We start from the raw sequence: 22,506 nt of genomic DNA on the forward strand, positions 1-22,506 counted from the left end.
CATTGTTACTAGTGTGTAATTAATTACTGTTATCTGACCAGTCCTTAAGATGTGTATGCACATACACAGTGTGTAATGTAACTTGTTTTAAAACTTAAGAACAGTGCGTTTAGATATGGAAGTTGAATTTTTCCATAGATAAGTTGTTGCATTTGTTTTTAATGTTGGTGCATTTGCAGATCAAAAGTGAAGTGAACAAGCTATACAAATTGTTGGAAATCGATATTGATGGAATTTTTAAGTCCTTGCTGTTGTTAAAGAAGAAGAAATACGCTGCTCTGACTGTGGAACCAACAGGAGATGGGAAATACGTAACTAAACAAGAACTAAAAGGGCTGGATATCGTCAGGAGAGACTGGTGTGATCTTGCTAAAGAGACTGGGAAGTAAGTTTCTTTGTTCTGGCCTAAACATTTGGCACTGTGTTTCCTGAAGATCACAGATTGGTAACTCACTTGGTGTTAGGACTTAGCTGATCTTTGTAGGAGGTGGTGAAGGTTACCTTCTGGCATTGGTAACTAGTTATCCTTCTGCAAGTCCAAATGTCTCCTAATTTCACTATCTGGTTTTGCATCTGCTGTGGAAGCTGTGCTTTTCAGTTGTCACAGTGTTGTAAATAACATTTAATAAACCAGAACTGAAATCTGGTGAAGATGGTAAATGCTGTCAGCATTTGGAGTTGTAGGTTCTAGATCAGATGTTTTATTTTCTAGATGGTTAAAGAAGCTTTCAGCACCCTCTAAAAATGCTGAAAGTGCACTGGGTGCAGCCTGAGGAGGTGATCCCTTTCCCCAAGACTCCTTCTCTTTCCTTTTGCCATGAGATTCCTTTGATGCTTCATTATGATGGATACTGGATTGACTGTTAATTAATTGTCATTGCACAGAGCATTTTAGTGCTTTAATTCAGTAGAAGTAATACATTTAGCACTATAGAAAGAAAATTAGAGTGGAGAGGTGGTCATCTGGGTGCTGACTCATTGTATAATGCCTCTTGAAAACTTAAACAGCTCATGGTCCAAATGTATCCAAAAATGAATACTTTTCACATCTGTAAAAATACACCACTCACTTGCTTACTGTTCTTAAGACTTGCATTTTCTAAGAAAAGATGCATCATAATAGAAGCAAATTTTTCCAAGTTAGGAATGTATTAGTAATTAAAGCTATACAAATGTTGGAGAGTGTTCTTTAGTGACTAACTCTTCTGCAGCTGGCACATCTTCCAACCACATTTTGCAGCAATAGGCAAGACTTCGCTTACTTGGTATGTTCTCTTCTCCCCCATCTTAAGGTACCTGCTATGGAATAATAAATGGAAACATGAAATGGCAGCAGAAAATAGAAAGTTGCGCTCAACCATTCCAAATCACTATTTAGCATTAGAACTATTTGCGATAATTTGCTTTTAGTAAAATAAGTAAATAAATAAAATGTAGCATAAAAGATAGTGGCAAATTTCTGTTAAATTTTTCATCAGACTTCATCCTTAGGCTCTTTAATGTCTAGAGAAAATCTGGGGGGAGAGAAGATTGTGTCTATTGTAATGGTTTTGCATGTGCCAAGCTTTTCTTAATTTTTGTACTGTTTTTGAAGCTATGTAATTGGTCAGATTCTTTCTGATCAACCCCGAGACATAATTGTGGAAAATATTCAAAGACGACTTGTAGAAATTGGAGAAAATGTGGTCAGTGGTCAGATCCCAGCAAATCAGTTTGAAATAAACAAGGTAAGTGATGTTGCAACTCTTTTCTGTCTCAGAAAAGCTTTACTGTTCCTAAATATATTGACTGCTGACAAAAATATTTTTAATCCTTATGGTTTAGAATAGCAGGAGTTTTATTAGGTGCTGAGTAGTTCAGGACATGCTGCAAAGTTCCTACAATGTGAAGGGAAAAAAGCTCTACTGAGACTGGAGGCTCCAGAGTAGCAACTTTGTCTTGTCCCATCCTGCTGTTTACCACGCTCATTCTGCACCTTGAAAATGACCTGACGCTTTCAGGAGAAGTTTTCTCCTAAGCTGTTGCTTTATATTTCAGGCTTGAAATGCATAAACTGAAGAATGGAATGGAAAAGAATCAAAGACTCTGTTTTCTAGAAAACTCTCATAATATTTCCCTAGAAAACTCTATGTAACAAAGCTAATAGTCATTTTGAGACCTCATTCAAGACTTTCCTGCGACAAGAAGTAAAATACTCTGCTTTTTCTACAGCAGTTTTAGTAGCAGCATTGAGGTTTTCATTTTGTTTTGTTTTGTTTTTGGTGAATCCTCAATGATGAAACCTGTATTTTTAGCTTCAGAGACTCCTCTTTCCTGTTTGGGGTGTGTTTCACCAATGAATTGGGTAGTACATGCCTCTCTTATGCTTCTAATAGAAGAGATCCATTTCTTTCTTGTGGACATCTGTTTAGTCTGTAAGACTGTGTTAATCAGTTAAGAAATTTGTTGTCATCTGAGTGTAGAGGAATCACTGAATTTTATGGTTGACTTAAAAAAAAATGTTCTGATGCAAATCTTCTAGGAGCACTTAGTGTCCCAGTAAAAGATATATATATATATATAGCAGAATGTTCACTTTAAATTCCTGAAGTTCCTTTGTTCTACTGCTTCAGAAAAAATGTATTTAACTATTAAGTCAAATGTATAAGTTGTTTCTAAGAACTGGGATAATAGTAAATGTTTAAATGTAGCATTTTATTTTCATTGTGAAATCTCAGTAGTATGAGATACACTGAAATATTTAAATTTAGTTGTATCCTCTTGCTACAGAACTTGCTAGATACACTTAGCTACACAATATTCAGATTTACTGTATGACTAATGAAACAGGAGTAAGAGGGAAATCTCTGGCTCTGCTTTTGTCTTTTGCATAATATTGTCATCTTTAGTTTAATTTTAAAACAACTGCATTATGATCATAATGCTAATGTATTTTTCAGATGGTAATTGTAAAAACATCCTTTTGTTTTATTAATAATAACATTTATAAAATTTGAAGGGCATATGACAAATAAGTTTGTTACAGTTTTTTTTAATCTTACTTTGTGTTTCAGATGAACTTGAGAATAGTTAGAAGGATGAAGATAGCTGCTATGTAATCTTGTCTTTTAAAGTTCTGAGTTGCACATCACTGAAGTAACAGATTTTTCTCATAGTTATGTTTCTGTTTTCCCCTTTGATATTTTAGACATTGACAAAAGATCCCCAGGATTATCCTGACAAAAAAACCTTGCCACATGTGCATGTTGCCATGTGGATAAACTCCCATGGAGGCCGAAAGGTGAAGGCAGGAGACACAGTGTCATATATCATTTGTCAGGTAAAAATGTCTTTCTTTATAGCTAAATACTAGGTATTGTTTTGAAATATGGCAAAGAAAACCAGCTCAGCTCCTGGAAAAATGTTTTAGCATTTCTTTCTGGTGAGGTAGTCCTATATTTTTAAATAGTTGGTTTACTGTACTAAATTTACAGTAATTTCACAATTATAAGCTGCACCATTTTGACTAAAATTTTGGTCCAAACCCAAAGTGCAGCTTATAATCAGGTGTGGCTTATATGTGGACAAAGAACGAAAAGTTGCTGTTTTAGTTTGGAGGACAGGTGTCTGCTAAGAAAGGCAGGAACTTCTCTTTGAAATGGAGAATGTAAACCCCCTCCCTCCAAATTATTATAATTTTGAAATCAAGGGACTTTCAGGCAAAAATATGGGAATTAGGAATAACAGTTCTTTTCTAGGGAAATTAAAATAGAAATACAGTACTACAAAGGAACAAACCTCAAACCCTGACACAGTCAGAGTACAACCTGACACCCCGTCAGGCAGGGTGGTGGTAGCAGTCCCATTAAATGGTGGCTGCATCCTCCTGTAGTGACAGATGTGGCTCAGTTGGAGCAGTGCTCCTGTAGAAGGTGCAGTTTCCATCCAAAGGTCCAGTGGTGATGTGGAGAAATCCGGTTTTTCTCTGGAGTCCAGTGGAGAAAGGGACTCTCTTAGTGTCCCAAAACCTCTGTTTTATCTCGGTAAGAAATGTTGGGCCCTTTCCCCTGGCTGGAGCAACTTCCAGTGGAATGAAGTAATTTTATCAGTCCCACAGTGGGACTCAATGGGCCATTAGCAGAAAATGACTGGCTGGAGGAAGGATGGGTTGTGAAAAGATAAAGAACAATGTCCTGCCTGGTTTCAATGGATGGCCCATTAGCAGAATATCTCATAGAGATAAGGATCACTACCCCCACCCTCAACAGATGGTGATAGAACAGATACCTTTTATCACACTCTATATTGTAACTTACAGCTTATAATCAGGTGCCGCTTATGTATGGACAAAGAATGAAAAGTTCCTGGCACCCAGAAGTGCGGCTTATACTCAGTGCGGCTTATCGTGAAATTACTGTAATTTTATAGAACATTGTGATCAGCTCAACAACTATTTCCATTTAGTGACTGGTAAAATCTCTCTGAATTCATTCATGTTTGAAACTAGAACTTACTTTAAAGAAAATGCCTGGACTTCGTTTTAAGCAGAAGAAAGTTCGGGTGGTGAAGAACCTTTCATTCATGCAAAGCTATTTGTTGTTGTTGGTTAAATAGTGTCCCTGTTATTTCCAGTCTCAACCTGTGTCTCTTCAGTTCATAATCATTGGATCTGGTGGTACCTCTGATGTACAGACAGGGAAATTTGAGCCACTGTCTGGTTTCAGGTGTTTATCCTATAAATAAATGCTTATCACTATTCTACAAATATATACTTTACTTTGGTTCTGCTAATTAAAATAAAACAGCCTAGGTTGAATTAGATGGACCAAAGGATCTCTTAGGCCAAACTGATCAGCTTGACAATGTGACTATTTCAGCTCCTTCATTATTTTCAAACTGAAAGATACTGTATTTGACTTAATTGAGAGTTTTTAGCCTGGCATCCCAAAGCTGCCAAGACTTTTGAGAGCTGAGCCACGGGTGCGGCTGAGCAGCGGCACAATGCAAGAGAAGAATATACTTGTTGAAAGAAGGGAGCTGAAGGAGTTGCATTGTAATTATTTTTGCAAAGCAGCTGGATGAGCTGAATAGTCCTAAATTAATTTTGTTCTGAATACTAAGTTGTCTGAAAGGAGTAGGAGGGACCAATGGCTTGCAGTCTGTCTTTATTAGTGATGGGTTTTCAGTCCATGGTTGCTGACCCTATTGAAACCAGTAGCTCATCTTAAATGAAAAATGAAGGTGTCATGTATTAATGCATTAATTTTATTTTGCTGAGAAAAAAATCAAAAAAGACTGTACTTAGCAAAAAAAAAACCCAAAACAGTTGTGACACTTCCCCCCGCACCCTACCCCATTCCTGAAAATGGTCATGTCTGTTACAGAATCTTGCTAAAATACTGCTTTAAGTTTTGGTCTAAGATTTTTGACATAGATTAAAAATGAAATTTCCTAGTACAATTGAGAAGTGGGATTACGATTCTACAGATTTAAATGAGTTACATTTTCCAAGAGTATGGTCCTCTTAGATCTAGTACTTAATTCCTCCATGTATATTGTTATCAATTTAGTTATTGCCTTCCTAAATTTAGTTGTTTTCTGCTTATCTTCCTCTTTGAAGTTGGAGAAGAATGTAATGTATATTTTAACCTCTAAGTGGTGTTTCTCTGGCTTGATATGTCACCATACGTTTCTTTCAATATTTCTGAATATTTTAGAATTTCCTCTTTCAAATCAACACTGTTGCCTCTGTTATTTATTCATATGCCAATGAGGGATGATCCCTTCTCTGACCATTCATTCTATTAGTTTCTTTGTAGAATTAAAAAATATAACTTTCTTAGCAAAATAGATACAGTTTTGATGTCCACGACTTAGAATTTGCTTGTTGTGCAAAATGATAATGCTGGTTTAGTACAAAGTGAATCCAAAATGCATGCCCTCTGTGTATTTTTAACTGGGCTGATGGTTACAATGTGTTTTCATTGTGCATTTCAGAATTGACAGATGGGACTGTTTACTCTGTCTGCTCGTACTGATTTGCACGTGTAGGCTGCAATAATACAAGCTGGTTTTGCATTCTTGAACTTGCTGGTTGATGCCAGCATCAGCAATGCAGTTTTTTTACTACTGCTGGATTTGTACTGGATGCATAATAAATCAACCAAAAGAGTGTGTAACAATTTTGCATTAAAATAATGAGTAATATTTGAAGCATAATCCTTTGTATAGACTTTTTCACACTTTGTTTTGTATGTGTCTCCTTAGGATGGGTCAGATCTCAGTGCCAGCCAGCGAGCATATGCTCCAGAACAGTTAAAAAAGCAAGAAAATCTTAAAATTGATACTCAGTACTACCTGTCACAGCAAATACATCCAGTAGTTGCTAGAATATGTGAGCCCATAGAGGGAATTGATTCTGTTCTTATTGCAACATGGTTAGGTAAGTATTCTAAATTCAGTTTGTTTGAAAAATTGCAAGATCCAAAGTGAGAGGTTTTAATGTGTGTTTCTCAACAGAAATGCTTCCCCAGATCAATCTTTTTACATTGAACAATAGCTTGTGTTACACAGCCTGTAGAAAGCAGTGTGGACTCTAAATGTATTTATGGTAGTGCAGAACAGTGTTTTTTTCAGAATGTGATCACTAACACGCATTTAATCTTACAATCCCTTTTCAGAGTTGCAAAAATCTGCTTTTCAGAGATGACAGTACTATTGCATGTCTTTGAGATTTTCTTAAGTTACTAAAGGAGTTCTGGGGTTTGCATCTGAACGAATGTATTTCCAGACACAAATACTGGCATCTCTGGCATCTTCCCAAGGAAAAAAACAGTCATAATTACAATGAAAGAATACAAATTTTGATGTAAGTGAAGACTTGATTGCTAGAACTGACTTAGTGGATAATAGAAACATAAAATCTTAGTAATAGTTTCAGCTGCTTCATATGAAGGAATTAAGTGGTCCCAAAACCAAGAAGTGCTCTCAAAAAAAAATTAACTAATGTTAGTGATCCATGAAATCAACAGTTTTAATTCAAATGAGCAACAGGGAATTGCTCTTTTGTCTAATAATTAGAATTAGAGACTTTTCTGCCCAACTGTGATTGTCTTGTTGTTCTCTATTCCCTAGGCTTCTTACCTAGAAAAACTGAAAGGTTGAAAATATGTTAACAGTTTTGTTGGGTCTCTTCTTGAAAATACTCTACTCTGTGTGTGTATTCTTTTTGGTGTTGTTTCCTCCCCAGAACTGATTAACCAACAGACTTGGCTGATCTACTTGATAAACAGAAATTTTTGTGGTTTGTATCTCACATGTAGGTCATTATTTTTAAAACTGTTGCTCAAGGACATGAAAAGGTTTTTAATTTTGCTGGCTATGAAATTCTAGACAAGACTGCCTTTTCTCTAGGAGAACTTCTTAGAGAGTTGCCCTGTGTCAGTTTAATAATCTGTTTGTGCTATGCCCGTGTCTCCAGGAAGTTCAGACCTGCAGAAATTACTTTGTTCAGAATATGGGAACACTCAAAGGAAGAGTTAGTCATCAGCATTTCGTGTTTAGGTAAAAGAGGCCAAGATCCAGGATTTGGCCAATTAAAAACTACCTGGTAGCAGGTTGCCTCAGGACCCTTCACTTGGGTAGCTGCATCTCTGTAGCTCCCTTAGTAACAGCTGATTAGCTTGGAGACTGGACTTAGAACGTGTTCAAGACAGGTCCTGCCTTGTTTCTCAGGAAGGGGGATGGTAGCCATGAAGGATCTTAATGTCTCAAGACAGTTCTTCTAACATGGAACTTTTTCCATCTCCATTTCTGAATTGTTGAGAAGGGGTTGAAGACAGAAATTCTGCTTTTTCTGAGTCAGCAGAGGTGTTTCTTGGAGGCATTTGATGTTGCCATGTGTCCTCAACAGCTCTCATGCTTTGAGGAGGTGTTAGCCCTGTTCCATACATGCAGGCTGACCACACAAATCATCCTGTTTATTATGTGGCAAGGCCTTGGTATCCAACTTTCCCTTGATGTCAAAGTCGACTGTGTGGTATGCCTGACTGAAAAGGTCAAGCACTGTTGGTTAGGTTGAAGGGGTTTAAAATAGGCAGCAAACTTGTGCTTCACTTAGGTAAAAGACGGGAATGATTTCTGAAGCTAGTTTATTTTATCTGGCAAAGATTGTTAGTCTTGTAGAGAGAGTTAAGCTCAAATTCAGAGCTCTTACTCACAACAGGTTAGATTTTTAAAATAGGCTGACTCCCTTCAGACACCTAAATTAACTACCCAGATCTTAAGGACTCTGCCACTTGATAGCACCTACTGTTTGCAAATGCCTGTGCTGCTTTTTGCACTCTAGTACGTTCCAAATGAAGATTTCTTTTATGGTCTGTAATAGCATCATGCAGCTGAGTATTTATTAATAGTCCACAATTGTCAGTCTGAAAACCTGTATGTATCTAGTACAGTCTTAAATCTGAAGTGTGTTCAGTTTGTCCTTGCTGTACAGTCAAAATTTTATCACCTTCCCTAGCTTTGTTTTCTTAGGAAAACTTAAATTGAGATTGAGGGTAAATTCAGGTCTTTTTCAAGACTTCTGATCTGCTTAGGTTTCCATATACAGTACTTGATCAGAGCTGTACATAAGCCATTGCAAACTGAAGTTATCTTCCAGAGTTTTTTTAATGGTACTGGAGGCATAGTCAAGTGGTTTTCTTTCATAGAAATCAAAAATCCTTTGTAAGATAATACAAAAGAGTACAAGATACTTGAGTCCAGCTTGCTAAAACAAGCAAATACGGAAACTGTTTACTGATCTGTGATGCTAACTTGGGCTTTTTTACTTAGTATTTTCATCATGGTATACATCCAAATTCCCATTGTTTTACCCATCTTGTTGAAAAAAGGCACATTTTCCTGTTCAGAAGGATATCTAAGCATCACATCTATGGACCAAAACCCTGTTGCATTCTCATTGGGTGTGTTCCTCCACTGATCAGATTTATTGTGTTACATAGAATATTTGTCTGTATAGGGAGAGTGGTTGTAGAAAAAAGGTGCTGGCTGCATGTTTAACAGAATCTACAGTAATGCATATTTATAAGGTGAATGTTTCCTGTCACCCTGCTAGTCTGAGAAGATAAAATTGAACTCTGCTAGGGAAGCTTGGCTCACAAAGTGGTGAAAAGTTCTTTGTTCTGCCTATGCTCAAAGCAAATAATTTTGAATTATTTTAGACACTGAACAACAGGAGCAAATAATGCAACGTAAAATTGCAGAGAACCCCTTAACATCATATTTATTCACTATGGGATCAAGTTGAAAGCCACCTTTTGTTTTGGGACGTTGTAGGAGGTCTGCCTAGCGTTCGAGAGATGGAAGTTCATTGTTCCCAAAAACGAGAACCTCATGGGCATACTCCTGCATTCACTCTCTTTGTCTTGAAGTTTCTGAGGAACAGCAGTGACAAGATGAGGATTGTCTCAGTTTGTAAAACTAAATAAAGTGTGCAGTCTCTAATCAGTTATATCATTTAATAAATCTGATCTTCCTAAATCTGGGAGACCTTACTTCATCCTTAAGATATCTAGCTTTAAAACTGGAAGAACTGTATGGCACAGCAATTTTCTATTGTATTTCAAATAAGGGTTTTTTGTTAATATATAAGTATTGCTCCTTATCTCAAAGAAAAGTTACATCTTACTGGTGTGTTGTCAGAAATAAGCAGATATTATGGAAGCAGAGTTCTATAATCATGGGACTTTTGTAGCTGTAACTACATAATATTATTTGCTTCAAATGATGGAAGTTGATGATTGCTGTCCTAGACAGTGTCATGATGTTCTGAAAGAGGTGTGTTCTGCTGCCTTGCAGAGGGATGTGCACATTGGTGCTCTGCAGATTGCTTGGCTCTGGGCATTTTTTAGGAAGGCTGTCTGATTGTAGGAGTCATCACTGGGTCCTGATGAGGCTTGTCATTAGGAGTACTGCTCCCTGCTTTGACAGTGTTTGGGTGTTACTGCTTCTTGTAAGGAAGCCCACCAGCACCAAATACACTGGCTTTTTTATTGTCTTTTAAAAATTATTATTAGAGAATTGTTTAGGTGTCTAGGTGTGTAGCAGCTGCTAACAGCTGTTCCAGGCAGAAACCAGGATGGATGCTCTCCTTGTGGCACACAGAATTTACATCAGGGTTTGACTTCTTTGTTGTTTTCCTCACATTATGGAGTGAAGGAAAAGGACAATGATGAAAATTAAGATTAAAGTCATGACGAACCTTCATGGCAATATGATAATTAGCTCTAGAGCATGTGAACTTTGCTGTTTGTGGTCTGGCTGGCTGTTTTGAGATGCTCCAGACCTGCTCAGGACCTGAGAACCGCTAAAGCGCGTTGGGTGCTCTGAATGAATAAAAGAAAGAGTGCAAGTACGAATGAATAAAAGAAACAGCGCCAAGATGAATGAATAAAAGCAGCAGTCCCGATGTGAATGAGTAAGCGAGCGGCCCCGGCCGGGCGGGCGGCCCCGGGCCCGCGGGCCCCGCTGCAGTGCGCGGCGCCGGCCGCGGGGTGGCAGCACCGGCCGCGATTCCCGGCAGAGGTTCGGCGGGATCCCGCGGGCCGGGCACCTGCGGCTGGAGTGCGGGCCGGGAACAGACCCTGGGAACGGCCCCCGGGAACAGACCTGGGAACGGCCCCCGGGAACGGCCCCCGCTAGCAGCCCCGGGAACGGCCCCCGGCCCCGGGCTCAGCCCCGGCCCCAGCCCTCGGCCCCTCACGGCCGCCCGGCGCCCCTGTGCCCGCGGAGTGCGGGGGAAGGAAGCGCACAAGTGATCCGCAGAAATGTTGTTTTTAAAGCACTGCGTTTGGTAAAAATCTCTGACCGTGTGTTCAGGCTCTTGAGTGAACCGGTTTGCTTGCCTGTTAGTGAAGGTTTTAATAATTCTGCTAAATAATTCAGCCCCCGAACTTAGTTGCATTAATTATTTGGTCACAGAGCTTTCGTCAGCACGTTTGTAATCTTGCAGTGCTTTGTCCTGCATCCAGCCCTGTAGTTTTGGTGAGGTGATAAAGCTTACCTGGAGTGCAGGTAATTTAATGATAGCCCTGAAGACTTTCTCCTGTCAGAGAAAGTAAAAGTCCCTTTGATTTTTATTTTTTTCTTGTCATGAGGGTTAAAAAAAATGTCAAAGTTCACTAATTAGTCTCATCTTATTCATTTAAAAATTACCAAAACCAAATATTATTTTTTCCACCCCCCAATTAGCTAGCCTGTGTTTTGTGTAGCAAGTGAAATAATGTGACCAGTTTGAGCTGGTCCGAGAGGATACCAGTTAGGGTGCTGAAATGGATTAACTGAACCAACTAACTATTCCTGAAAGGACATAATAGATAAAATAGTTCCCAATTCCACAAGATAATTAAGGTAGGCATGTTCTTTAAAAGCCTGATTTGTAGTCCCTTTTATTTCACTGTGGCTGTTTGCACACCAGAACTTAGATGTATGCTTGGTTCAGCACAATATTTTTTTTTTTTGTTTTTTCAAGCTAAAACAGTTAAGAAAGTTCAGAGATAGGTGTGATTTAAATTATCACAATGAATTTTTTTTCTGTTAAATTAATATTAAATGACCAATATTTACTGTCACTGTTTTTGACTCAATGTTGGAAAACTGCAGTTGTCTGAAGACCAGAATTTGTCTCCTTTTGTCTTTCTGTGGGCTACTTTGTTCCACATTTGCCTTTTTGGAAACAACCAAAGATTTCCAGCTGACTGTAACGGTGTCTGTATCAGAAAGTTGGAATGATGTTTTTTCATTCCACTTCTGAACTCAGAGTAAACGGAGGATTTTTGTTTTCACCATTACTTAGATCCAACCTATTGCATACTTGATATTTTGCAAAATGTGACTGCTGAATTCCAGTTTCCTTTCTAAACATTTTATCTACAACCTGTGTGCTGCAGGTATATTACCAACCCTTTTATTAAAATAAAAATTTAAAAAAAGAAATTAAGAGCAGACCAAAAAGAAAACCTCCTACAGTCTTTTTTGGGGGATACCATGTGTATTAAAGTGCAAAATACTCTATTAGCTGTATATTTTGCTTTGTATGCCTTTTTTTAAATGAATAGTGGAGAACTCTATTAAAGTTTAGAAACCTCCTGGAGGTGAATTGTTACCTTTATGCATTGGCATTTTTTTTTTTTTGACAAAATTAGGAAGATGAATAAATTTTAGTGAAACCTATATTCTCTCAAGAACCAAATAATCTTAATTGGCAATGGATTTTTTCCTTGTGCTTGAATTTGTTTTAAGACTGCAACATAATAATTCAGAACAGTGGTATTAAAGTCAGGCATGTAAAATCTTTTGAGTAAAGACAATCTGTATGTGCTTGTATAACAAAATTGTTTTATAAATGCAATAATATTTGTGTAGTTTAATTGAATATTGTTCCTAACCATTGCCTTTAAGTGTCACAGCACATTTATCATAAGGTGAAGCTTCACTTTCTATTTCTAATCTTTGTTACATTTCTTGTAGGAATTATAACTGAAATTTAACTGAAATTTATACAGGATATGCCTGTTTAAAATATCATTTAAAGTGTTTTTCTGATCTTTTTGTTTTACTACTAAAGTGAACCATAGTTTTCTGAAGGTTTTTTCCTACATACTCATTTGATTAAGTTTTTTTTCCCCCAACATGTGTTTTTTCCTAAAGTTAACAAAAAAAAGCCCTGTAAATGAGATGCATGGACTTTCAAAATGTTGCACATGACAAAGGATGACAAAACTTGAGAATTTTTATTAAGTTTACTTTGGCAGTCTTATTCTTAGAACAGTGAACTTCGTGCTTGCTTGCTTATTTACTTATTTGTGGTTGAATCAGTATTTCTGGGATCTCTTTTGTGTATTTATTTGTTTAAAATCTTGAGTTCTGGCAATCAAAAATAAAGCACTTTGTCTCCAGCGCTGCGGTTTTAAATGCTGCTGCTGAATTTTAACCACTGCATTAGATTGAAACCTCCATGCTGTTAACCACTGAGCCAAAATGAAATCGACCACTGCATTGAAATCAGAGTTGGCAGTTGTGTACGGACTTGAAGGAGTTGGTAATAGCTGTGCACCCGCGTTTCTTTAATGGGGTTTTTATTCTCTTCTTTTGGTTTTAATGGTGCCATTTTGATTTAAAGACTGTTTCTTAATAACGATGCACATTTTTATTGAAATATTTTCAATGTAACTTAAGGAGAAAATAACAATAAAGCTATCCGTTAGGAGTGGTTTCCTCAGAAACAAAATGTTCTCTTGCATACTCCCAGGATAATGCAGCGTGCTTGTTTTATTTATAAAGCAATCTTGTGTAAGAAGATAAGTAAGATGATTTCTTCATGTCTCGTGAACCTTTATTCATGGTTAAAAATTGTAGATTGTATTTATGTTTTATAGAGGAAGTTTTGCTAAGGAGAGATTCTTCAGCTTCTGAATTTACATTTTGTAACTTTCTTTTGAATCTGCTTCACCAAGCATATGAAAAATAAGCCTGCTTGCATGGTTGACCTCTTAGTCTTTTGAAATTTTTGTTTCTTATTAATAGGACTGGATCCCTCCCAATTCAGAGTCCATCACCATTACCATAAAGATGAGAATGATGCCTTGGTTGGTGGCCCAGCTCAGCTCACTGATGAGGAGAAATATAGGGATTGTGAAAGATTCAAGTTTTGCTGCCTCAAATGTGGAACAGAAAATATTTATGACAATGTCTTTGATGGTTCGGTTAGTTGGTTTTTTTGTTTGTTTCGTTTCTGCTCATTGGTGAGAGAGAAAAATGCTTGTAGAGAGAACAGCTTTTCAGATAGGATTCATATGATGTAGGAGAAGATACCATATTGTTTCACTCCTGCTATTTATAGCATTGGAGCAGATAATTGCTGATAGGATAGTACTGAAATATTTTTCCCATTTTTGCATTTCAGCTGTGTCGTCTTGCAGAACATGTGAGATTATCTGGCTTCATTAATCTGTTTGCCCACAGTCGTGAATGATTTTTGCTGTTACTTTTTAAAGGAATCCTTATCTTAACACCTTAGTAACTTTCAGTTCTCTATTTAATAAAACTTTTGTAAGGCAATGGCAGTTTCTTATCCTAAATCATATTAATTGGAACAAAGTGCTTTTTAAACTTATGTTTATCTTGCTGTATCCCACCTCCCTTCTTCACAGTAAGGTTCTTCTGTGTTATCTTTCCTCTGTCTCTGTGAATTGAATAAAAAGTCACAGGGGTACATTCTTGTTGAGAAGTTCTGCCAAAAAATGTATCTCTGACCTTGTATCACAACTTGAAGTAGGGCCAAGTATTTAACTCTACAGCATGTTATGTATGTATTAGTCATCAGCAAATTAGCGAGCTTCAGAGCAGTGAAAACCTTGAAACTGAAAGCAAATAAATCTTTTATCTAAATTAAAAGTAATTATTTTAAGTTAATTTGGACAAACAGCAGATGTTTTGCATTTTTTGAATCAAAATAAAGCGATCTTTGGAAGCATGTAAGAGGAAAAGACACACAAATCGAGTGATACTTTGTGAATCCTTGACTTTTGTTCATCGCAGCTGTAAATAAGACAGTTAATTGCATGTAGACTTGACAAGTTGCAGATGGGCTAACTGGAGAGGAGTGGATGTCAAACTCCTTAAAAAACATATATCCCCATCACTAAACAACAGAAGAAATCCTGAAACCAAGCCAAAAATCCCCTCTATTTCACCTGGAATTAATAAGTGTTGTGAGGGGGAGTTTAGCCAAGATGTCTCTCAACAGCTAAGTCTTACCTTGAAAGAAAGTTTTCTGAAAGCAGTATGACTTTCCACCTACCACAGTGGTGTTATATTAGTGGGAATTCCACAAACTCAATTTTAGCTGTTCACACAACACTTCCAGGCTGAAATTTTTATGTCATGTGTTCAGAAGGTTTTAAAAATGAGGGAATGAGATACTACAAAAGTGTAACAGCTGTTCTTTGAACTTGGAAAAAATAAAAGATGATAATCTGGTTTTTCTTTAATGAGATTTGTCTCGACAGCCTTGTTGGTAATTTCATAATTATTAGTATTCAATTTCACTTATGATTGCAAAGTTCTGATCAGTGGACTTAAGCTGAAGTTTGTCTCTGATAAAACAGGAAACCTGGGGTTTTTTTTGGGTGGAGATGGGGAGAGCATGATTTGTCCACAGATCTTTTAGGTTTTTTACTCAACATCCCTTTATGAATGATTAACTTAGTGGTGTGGTCTCTAAAAGAGCTTTCCTTAAGAACAGAATGAAAATATCTCTGCCCTGCAGTTTTCCCATATGGGTGTGGCCAACCATGACAAGAAAAGAAGGCCCAGATATTATGGACCCTTTAAGACTATATTTTAAAAATATATGTATTATGTTTAAACTCCTGTGGTAACTTCTGTTTCCATCATCTGTCATAATGATGCTGTTTGTACACTTCTGTTTTCAGGGGAGATTTATTGAACCCAGCTTGCAAAGGTGCAGCAAGACAGAATGTGAAGAGCCTCCTTATAGCTATGTGGTTCAAATGGACAACAAGTTACTCTTGGATATTAGACGCTACCTCAGAAAATACTACAGTGTAAGTATGCAGAAAATACTCTGGTTTTGAAGTAGTGCTCAGTTTTTAGTGACTGTCATGTTACCTTTTTTTTTTCTTTTGTGTAATGTAAAGTAGTAGCGTGCAACATCAACCCCCAACTTTCTGAAAACAAAACAAATCAGTGAATTAAAAAATTAATTTAGAATGTTTGTTTTCTCAGTTCAGCTTCTAGATACTTAGATATATTTATGTTTTTGTGACTGTGTGTGTCAGCATTATTACAGATGCAGTAGCTCTCTGTTTTCCAGATTTTTAGCCAGAGTGCATTATCTCAATTTTAGGAAAATCTGTGAAGCCTATCAAATATGTAGATATCAGTTTCTCATGTAATTGAAATTATTCTCTTTCTTCAACTCAAATTGATATATATTGGCTTACATTGTGAAAAGGATACGCAAAAATAGCTCTGTAAAAATTCTTTGAAGGACTGTAGGAAGGGAAATACTATGAGTCTTTCTTAATAATGATTGGGAAGGGAAAAAATGAAGAGAAAGATGGGTAGTTAATTTAATTGGTGTAATTCCCTCTTTTTTTTGAGGGATAGTGTAAGAAATCCAAAGTGCCAATCGTAGTGGTTGGCTTTGTATGGCATTGTGGGTAAAAAACGTGTAGTATTTAAAATTTCTAACTTCTCCCTGTCTAACATTAGGACAAAACCCACCATGCTTTTAAACTTATATCAATATGTTTGCATTTCTAATATGCTGGAGGCATTATATTTTGTGACTTGGCACCTAGGTATTTTGGTCAAATTTTCATTGAGCATCTCATGCTGTTGCCTGCCTGCTTGTTTTGATTATCCAACATTGTCTGCTTACACAGCTGCAGGATGGACATAAATTTGGAACACATTCATAACCTTTGTGTGCTCATAATTTTTGATACACCCAAAAAAGTAAATTGTTTTTAAAAATTTGGCCTGTACCAGAATTGAAAGATGTTCCTAATTTGTTGTGTGTTAAGTATTACAGAATTCTTTTGCAAACAGCAACTACAATACTAAGAATTATCACTGTGGTTTAATACTAAGTGTAAATGTATTGAAATGTACATTTTATGTTGTCTTTCTTCTGTACTAGTTCTTAGTGCAATTATAGGGGAGTGTTTTCTAAAATCTCTTCTTAAAGCATAATAGTTTCTGAAGGTAAAAATACTTCTTTTGAAGATCTTTGCATCAAAAGGAACATAAAACTTTCTAAGGCTGTTTAAATTCAGGTGTTATTTCACAAGGCAGAGATACATTGCTCCTTTCCATTGAAGTTAAAGCTGACTTGGACAGGTGAAGTCACCAAAATGTGAGATCTCATGTTACTTTATTGCAAAGTCCAACTGTCTGCCAAATTATTATTATATTAAAGTGTTATTAAATAATGGGTCTAAGTAATATATTTACACCAACTCTTTTTGTATGAGAATTGCATTTGAGATTTAATGTACGTGCCTAATGATAATAGACAGTGCCACATGCTAAATGATGTCAGGCATATATAAAGTGTTTGAAAAACATGTGCAGAAGGTATGCAATAGTAAACTTGTATGAGGAAAGATACCTTTAAGGGCAGGAGAGTTTCTTGCTAGTGATAAGAATAAAAAGTGATTTAATGTTTTGTGCTGTTCTGTTTTTATTTTGGTTGATTGTTTTGTCTTCTTTTAAGACCAAACTGTGAACCAAACTGTAATGTTTGAATATCGAACATTGTAATTTGCTTACATAAATCTATTAAGTATCTTACTACATGGAATATTGAATAGTTAAGATAATTAAAAAGAAAATTATTTGTCCATGAAAGTAAACATTTCAGGTTTTTAGTAGTGAAAATTTACTTTTAAACCAGTTAGCTATCATAAGGTTTAAAACTATTTTTTGACTGTGGAATACATTCAGACTCTGGAAATGTGAGATTAATTTCCAGATTGCACATTAATTTTCTTTTTACAAAAGGGCTTTTCATGGAGTTGAGCAAGTAAACTTTTTGTCTTGTTAGCTCCTAGAAAATCAGATGCTGAGACTTAGTTTATTCTTTCACCCAGTACTTGTAGTGACTGTATAACAGCTGGAGTTGAAACTCATCAAATGGGTGTTTGCACTAATGTATATAATCCTATAAGCTATAAAGACACACCCAGAAGTATTATGGCAAAGACCTGTCTGAACAAAACATTTAATGAAACTTTCAACCTCTTATTAAACAATCTTCTATTGTAGTAATTGCATCTGAAAGGCACAGAAATACCAATTTGTAAGGGTCAAATATGTTGTCACTCCATTAAATTTTTTTTTAATTTTATTTTGTTTATATATTCTTCAAATAGCACGTAATACAAAAATATAAAAAGTGAAAATATGTTTTTTAACCTGTGAAAAATGAACTACCTTTTATGAAGGCTGCCCTATCAAGAGACTTTCAGCCTGATCCACAGCTCACTGAGATGAATAAGTGTACTTTATTTTCAGTGAACTTTGAATCAGATTTTGTTTTTAGGTGTTTAAGTGTTCAAGATGTTGCTTGGTTTTTTTCCTTTGGTCTATTGAAATGTTTTTATATGTGGCTGTATAAATTTAGGGGCAGGGAGAAGTGCCATAAAATCTAAAAGCAGAAAATCTACTTGCCCTTTTTGGCACATGAAACTGTGTTAAATAAATAAATACAATCATGATATAATGCATTCCTTAAAAAAGATGCAAATGTAAGTGCATAAATAGAATTTTGTGAGCCTGCTACAATCCCATTGTTTTTGTAAATTACGTACCTTTGTATGGAAATATCTGCTTCTTCAATCATTTTTTACCATTAAACATTGTAATGTTTTGTATTTGACTCCCAAAACATATCTACCATTGCTTCAGTATTTACAGATTTCTTAATGATATTAACAATATCAATTTTGATAATCTTCCTCCTAAATGTAAATATATTTTAAAATTGCATGGAAAGATTTTATTTCTTCTCAGAAATTCATTTAATCTATGAGAGATTGATCCTGTTGTGTGCTTTTTTTTTTTTTTTAATTCTGCTTCAGAAGAGCAAATAGATGAAAAGAGAGAAACGCTAGCTAATCTAAATTGGGAAATGAAGAGGGCTTTTTTAAGCATGAAAATTTCATCATCTTGTCAGCTGGCAGAATGCCTGCTGTGTGGATTCACAAAGGCTAAGAATTACACTTTCATGAAATTTTCCTCACTAACTGCCCTGGTTAATTTGAAAGATAACCCACTGTTCTAATTCATTCCTCAATTGGGCGGTGCAGGTTTTATCTTTGATCTGACAAAGCATTTGTGTTAATCGTTTTGGCCCTCTACTAGACACTCTTGGGATTGTGCTTTTACAATAAATGTGTCTGTGATAGCTCTTTAGTCTATTATACTTACAATAGATCCATAGAACTGGTAATTAATTCTGTACTGCTTTGGAAATGGGGAAGAATAGGTGTAGCTCTGTCAAGTGCTGCTGGGAAGTTTGTTTAGCTAGTTCATTTTTGAAGTGTTACCCTCAGCCATCAATGAAACATCCATGCTAGGGGAATGGGTAAAAGCTGAAATATACAAGCATAAATGGAAAAACTGACCAACTTTTTTGCTTAAGCAGGGTGTAATTTCATTTATAATAAATTGATCTAATTATTATGTTGAAACTGATTTTGTGTTTCCCACTGGCATATTCAAATGCTCATTTTTGACCATTTAATAAACAAACGCCTACTCTTAGATCTCCCTTTAAAAAGCCCTGTAAAAGTCGGTATTCATGACAATAAAATGAATCCCATATCTTATTCAGCTTTTGAGGTGTTAGTTTTGCCGACTACAAAGGATTAAATAGAAGCCCCCAATATTTTACATATGCCATTTGAGCAGTAGCAAAATTCATGCAGAACTGGTTGGACTTAGAAGCTGGTGTCCCTGAAGCAGCAGGTTTTTAATATGTTTTTGTTTGTTTTTTAATACACTTGTAGTATTGTTAGTAATATCTTTATAGGCTAAAATCTGCTTTTATATAAACATTCTTTCTGTGCTGTCTGATTAATAGTGCCATCTGTAGAACTCTGTATGTTTTTAAAAAAACATAAAATGATGTGAACTTTAAAAGGGTTTTTAAAAAATACTGAAAAAATCTTGGTCCAACCTGTATTGCGCTGTTTTTGTTTCACAGTCTTTTTCTACTGGACCACTGTAACCCACAGGCAGAAGTGAGTTTGAAGGCTATTGAACACTGCTAAATAACTTTATACTGTTCAGCTGTGAAAATTCAGTGTTCAATAGCCCTCAAAATTTCTCATTTCTTACCTGTGGTGGGGTGGTCTACTGCTTGCACATTAGGTTGCAATATAAAAGCATCTTCAAGATCTTTGAATTACTTTCTATATATATGTATTGCTGTTCTGACTCTTGTATATATGTTCGAGGGATTTGCATTAGTATTTTGTGCACTTAAAAAGGTAAAATATTTATAAATAAGATAACATTATAAGAGGCCATAGCAGTCACACAATTTTTGGGATTGTGTGGCATATTTACTTAAGAAAAGAAAGATGATAAGGGTCGTTCTGAACCCGAAATTTCCCACACCTCAATGAAGTGTATTGCCAAGAACCCACAGGTGTACACCACATGAACAGTAGAAAATATGATTGTAGATGATGGTGATGACTTCTGTAATCATGTTCTCACAAGAGTCATGCATTGAAAGTGTATTTTTTTTGGTGGTTGGGTAGGGGTCAGAAATCTCTTTGGTGTGAGGGAAAGGTGTCTCGTAGTAGTAATAGTACAGTAATATTTATTGTACATATTATAATAATACAATTTTATTTATTGCTGTTCTAATAGTACTAGAATTACATGGACATGTGATGAAGAGTAGTTAGGGCCAGAACTGTGACACCAGCTGATGTAATAGGCAAAATCAGATAGCTAGACTGTACCTTCAGATTAACTCCAGTGATTATTTTTAGTCCTTTCTGTATGTATGGAAATAGGGTTTCTGAGTCTTCCAAGACTGAACTTGTATCACTGTCATTGTGGTTTATGAATACAGAAACAGAGGTGTTTCTTTTTAGTAATGAAAGCTTCCAAGTCAAGGTGGAATTGAGAGCGATTGGAATGAAAGGTAAAATATTAATGTGATTCCATTCACATTTTACTGGGAACCTTAGGGAGTTTCCTCAGAAGAGAAGGGAGTTCCCTCCCTGAGAAGGGAAGTTGCCACTAGATTATCAGAAGTTTCCTCCTCCCCTCCACAGTGATCCTCTTCTTGACTGAGAATGACAAATGAGTTTTGTTTGGAATTAAGTTTTGGTTAACCAGGAGGAAGTTAGAAATATCTTGATTATTGAACAGGGCAGTCAGTATTCTACCATATGAAAGTGTAATACATCTGTCATAATTAATGTTTATTGAATAATAAAAGATAACCCTTTTGGTCATGGTGTGTAGTGCATTTTGGGGATGAGTAAGCAGTTGTTTGTCACAGCACTCATCGAGTCCATTAACTGGAATTGATTCGCTATTACTGCAACTTCTCCATGATCTGCCCTGTAAAGGAATTGTTTGGTTCAGACTTCCAGCATCAATACAATTTTTAGTGAAGTGTTTCAAAGTAATGATCAATAGGCCTTTACAAAGGGTTTAACTCTCCTCATTGGATTTTACCAGCCATGAAGGACATGCATCCATCTCACTGGTGGTTGAGAGGCTGAGTATGACTCTGTGCACTCCAAATTTTAACTGCTGAGAATGAGTTAACATAAGCAAAGAAGCAGAATCTGTATTTAGTCCACAGTCTCATACCTTGCCAGAGAAGGCTTAATGACGCTAGATATCTCTGTCAGCTCTTTGTAGAAAAGGCTCCCCAGGCTGTCCACTGCATGGATCAGGTTCTAAGAAACGTGAATTGCTTCAACAGAGTAAAACTAACTTTGTAATTTCCTCTGTAGGTAGAATTCAGGAATGTAACGACTTATTATCACAATAATTTGTCTGCTTAGGCTTATAAGTGGCAGTATTGTGAACACCATGTTACAGGAAGTGTGCCCAGAGGTAAATATGGTCGTGGTTATGATTGCCACCAAGTGTGTAATGTTTACCTAGGTGATTGAATCACTCATCTAATAACAAGATGTTGCTGTCTTCAGAGGATTACAGAAAGCACACTCTTTGAAGGTACTCTGTTGGAACTGATCTGTTGCCCCGGTCAAAGCAATGATGAATTTCAGCAACGCTTGGAGAGCAGGTTTGTGCTGCAGTAGAGGGATGCAGTTGCTGCTCAGTCTATCTGGTCTGGCTTTAAACGGACTACAGAGTGTTTAGCTTTGGTGTAGCAGTGGCAGCATTTGTTCTGAGATTCTGTATCCAAGAATTTAAAATCTTGGGCAGATCTGTGCATCCTGTGGAGAGGTCTGCCACAATGGCATTACTGGTGGTGCCAGAGAGAGAGTGAGCAAATGTGTACTCCTTTGGATACCTTGGGTTGCCAGAAGTGCTACAGATACTGTACAGATTTGGAGGATTTGCTGCTTTTGAGTCTATTTTAATAGCAAATAATGAATCACAGGAGGGTTTATAAAAAACACAACTACTCTTGAACAGATTGTTGTTCATCTCTCTTCTTTTTACAGGAGTTTTAGAGAGCCATTTTAAATTATTTTAGGTTTTTATGTTCAATTTAAAGTTTGATGGAAAATTATCCCACTAGTCTATAATTAGAGACATTGCAAGGAGGAAAAGTCCAGGTAATCTGAGTAAGGAATAAATTAAGTCTTAAAACCACCAGTTCTCATGGAATTCTGATGTAGTTAATGCCTTATGCTATAGTAAGTTGGACCAACCAATTACTGAAATACCAAACCAGGCTGAGTCTGTATTAATCTACAGAATTTTTAATAG

General features: G+C 36.4%; 1 protein-coding gene across 2 annotated transcripts in view; it reads left to right on the forward strand.

Annotated features, from left to right (window-relative positions):
* POLA1 (DNA polymerase alpha 1, catalytic subunit) overlaps positions 1–22,506 on the forward strand; it is a 185,057-nt gene that overhangs the window by 71,583 nt on the left and 90,968 nt on the right. For both annotated transcript variants that reach the window (XM_033052547.1, XM_033052548.2), the window contains exons 29-34: positions 180–385; positions 1,595–1,727; positions 3,188–3,319; positions 6,247–6,421; positions 13,567–13,745; positions 15,477–15,608. In XM_033052547.1, coding sequence (XP_032908438.1) covers positions 180–385; positions 1,595–1,727; positions 3,188–3,319; positions 6,247–6,421; positions 13,567–13,745; positions 15,477–15,608 — 957 coding nt within the window. The remainder of the gene's footprint in view (positions 1–179; positions 386–1,594; positions 1,728–3,187; positions 3,320–6,246; positions 6,422–13,566; positions 13,746–15,476; positions 15,609–22,506) is intronic.

Source organism: Catharus ustulatus, chromosome 2 (assembly GCF_009819885.2).
Source record: "Catharus ustulatus isolate bCatUst1 chromosome 2, bCatUst1.pri.v2, whole genome shotgun sequence".
NCBI lineage: Eukaryota > Metazoa > Chordata > Aves > Passeriformes > Turdidae > Catharus > Catharus ustulatus.